At 61.2% G+C, this 779-nt stretch overlaps 1 protein-coding gene across 1 annotated transcript; it reads left to right on the top strand.

Moving 5' to 3' along the window:
* Positions 1–310: 310 nt before the first annotated feature.
* Positions 311–731, top strand: BBK36DRAFT_1164662 (hypothetical protein; the record flags this gene model as incomplete). The annotated part of the gene is made up of 2 exons (XM_024894672.1): positions 311–419; positions 659–731. The coding sequence occupies 2 exons, from the start codon at positions 311–313 to the stop codon at positions 700–702; spliced, it is 153 nt and encodes a 50-aa protein (XP_024744666.1). The 3' UTR covers positions 703–731.
* Between the last annotated feature and the right edge of the window lie 48 nt (positions 732–779).

The raw sequence follows: 779 nt of genomic DNA, 5'->3' as shown, positions 1-779 counted from the left end.
CGCCGCGGGTACCAGCGACCTCTCTCGCTACCGCAGGTGGCCTCGCAGCAAAACTTTATGCGAGCGCGCTACCTCGGGCCTGGTACCTTAGGTATTACCTTGTGTACCCCGCTCAACTTCCAGTTATTCAGCACCAGCACCAGCAGCGACCAGCTGCATCTACCGCCAGCAGCGCCCTCTCTGGCAGCATCAGCATCACACAGCATCCGATCTTCTGCATCCTCTGCCACTGCCTGCCTGCATCGCGCCCCAGCTGCCGGGTGATGGCTGCATGTCCTCGCCGCTCGACTCCGAAGCATGCGGTAGCACAATGTCCGAACCAGCAGCCGATGCGTCCGCTTGGGACCGGTCCGATGCCCGCTCGCGGCAGCCGCCGATAGTCAACACCATCCGCCGCATCCGCCAGGCATGCACGAATTGTCGGTGCGCAGAATCCTCAGATCTCATCTCTTTCGTGTCGCTGCTCTGTGATTCAGGCCCGGGAAGATGCTGCCCGTTACGACAGGTGCGGCCTCGGGGCTTTCAAAGAGCTCCAGGGCTGCGCTGAGTGGCGGTGTAATTATTTCTGGCCTGGAGACGGGGGGGGGGGCTGACAGCTGGCTGAATATTCGCATCGTGAAACTGACTTTTTGCGTGTGCAAAACGCAAAATGCTCCAGGCATCGCAAAACCAGGTGTTCCGGCGAGCGCCCTCGCTGCATGAACTGCCGCCGAGTCGATCGCGTCTGTCACTACGAGCCCTACTCCGCCACGAACCCCCCAAGCTCAACGTCTAGCGCT

This window comes from Trichoderma citrinoviride (genome assembly GCF_003025115.1).
Source record: "Trichoderma citrinoviride strain TUCIM 6016 unplaced genomic scaffold BBK36scaffold_464, whole genome shotgun sequence".
Classification (NCBI taxonomy): domain Eukaryota; kingdom Fungi; phylum Ascomycota; class Sordariomycetes; order Hypocreales; family Hypocreaceae; genus Trichoderma; species Trichoderma citrinoviride.
This window is presented reverse-complemented; position numbering and strand designations above follow the sequence as displayed.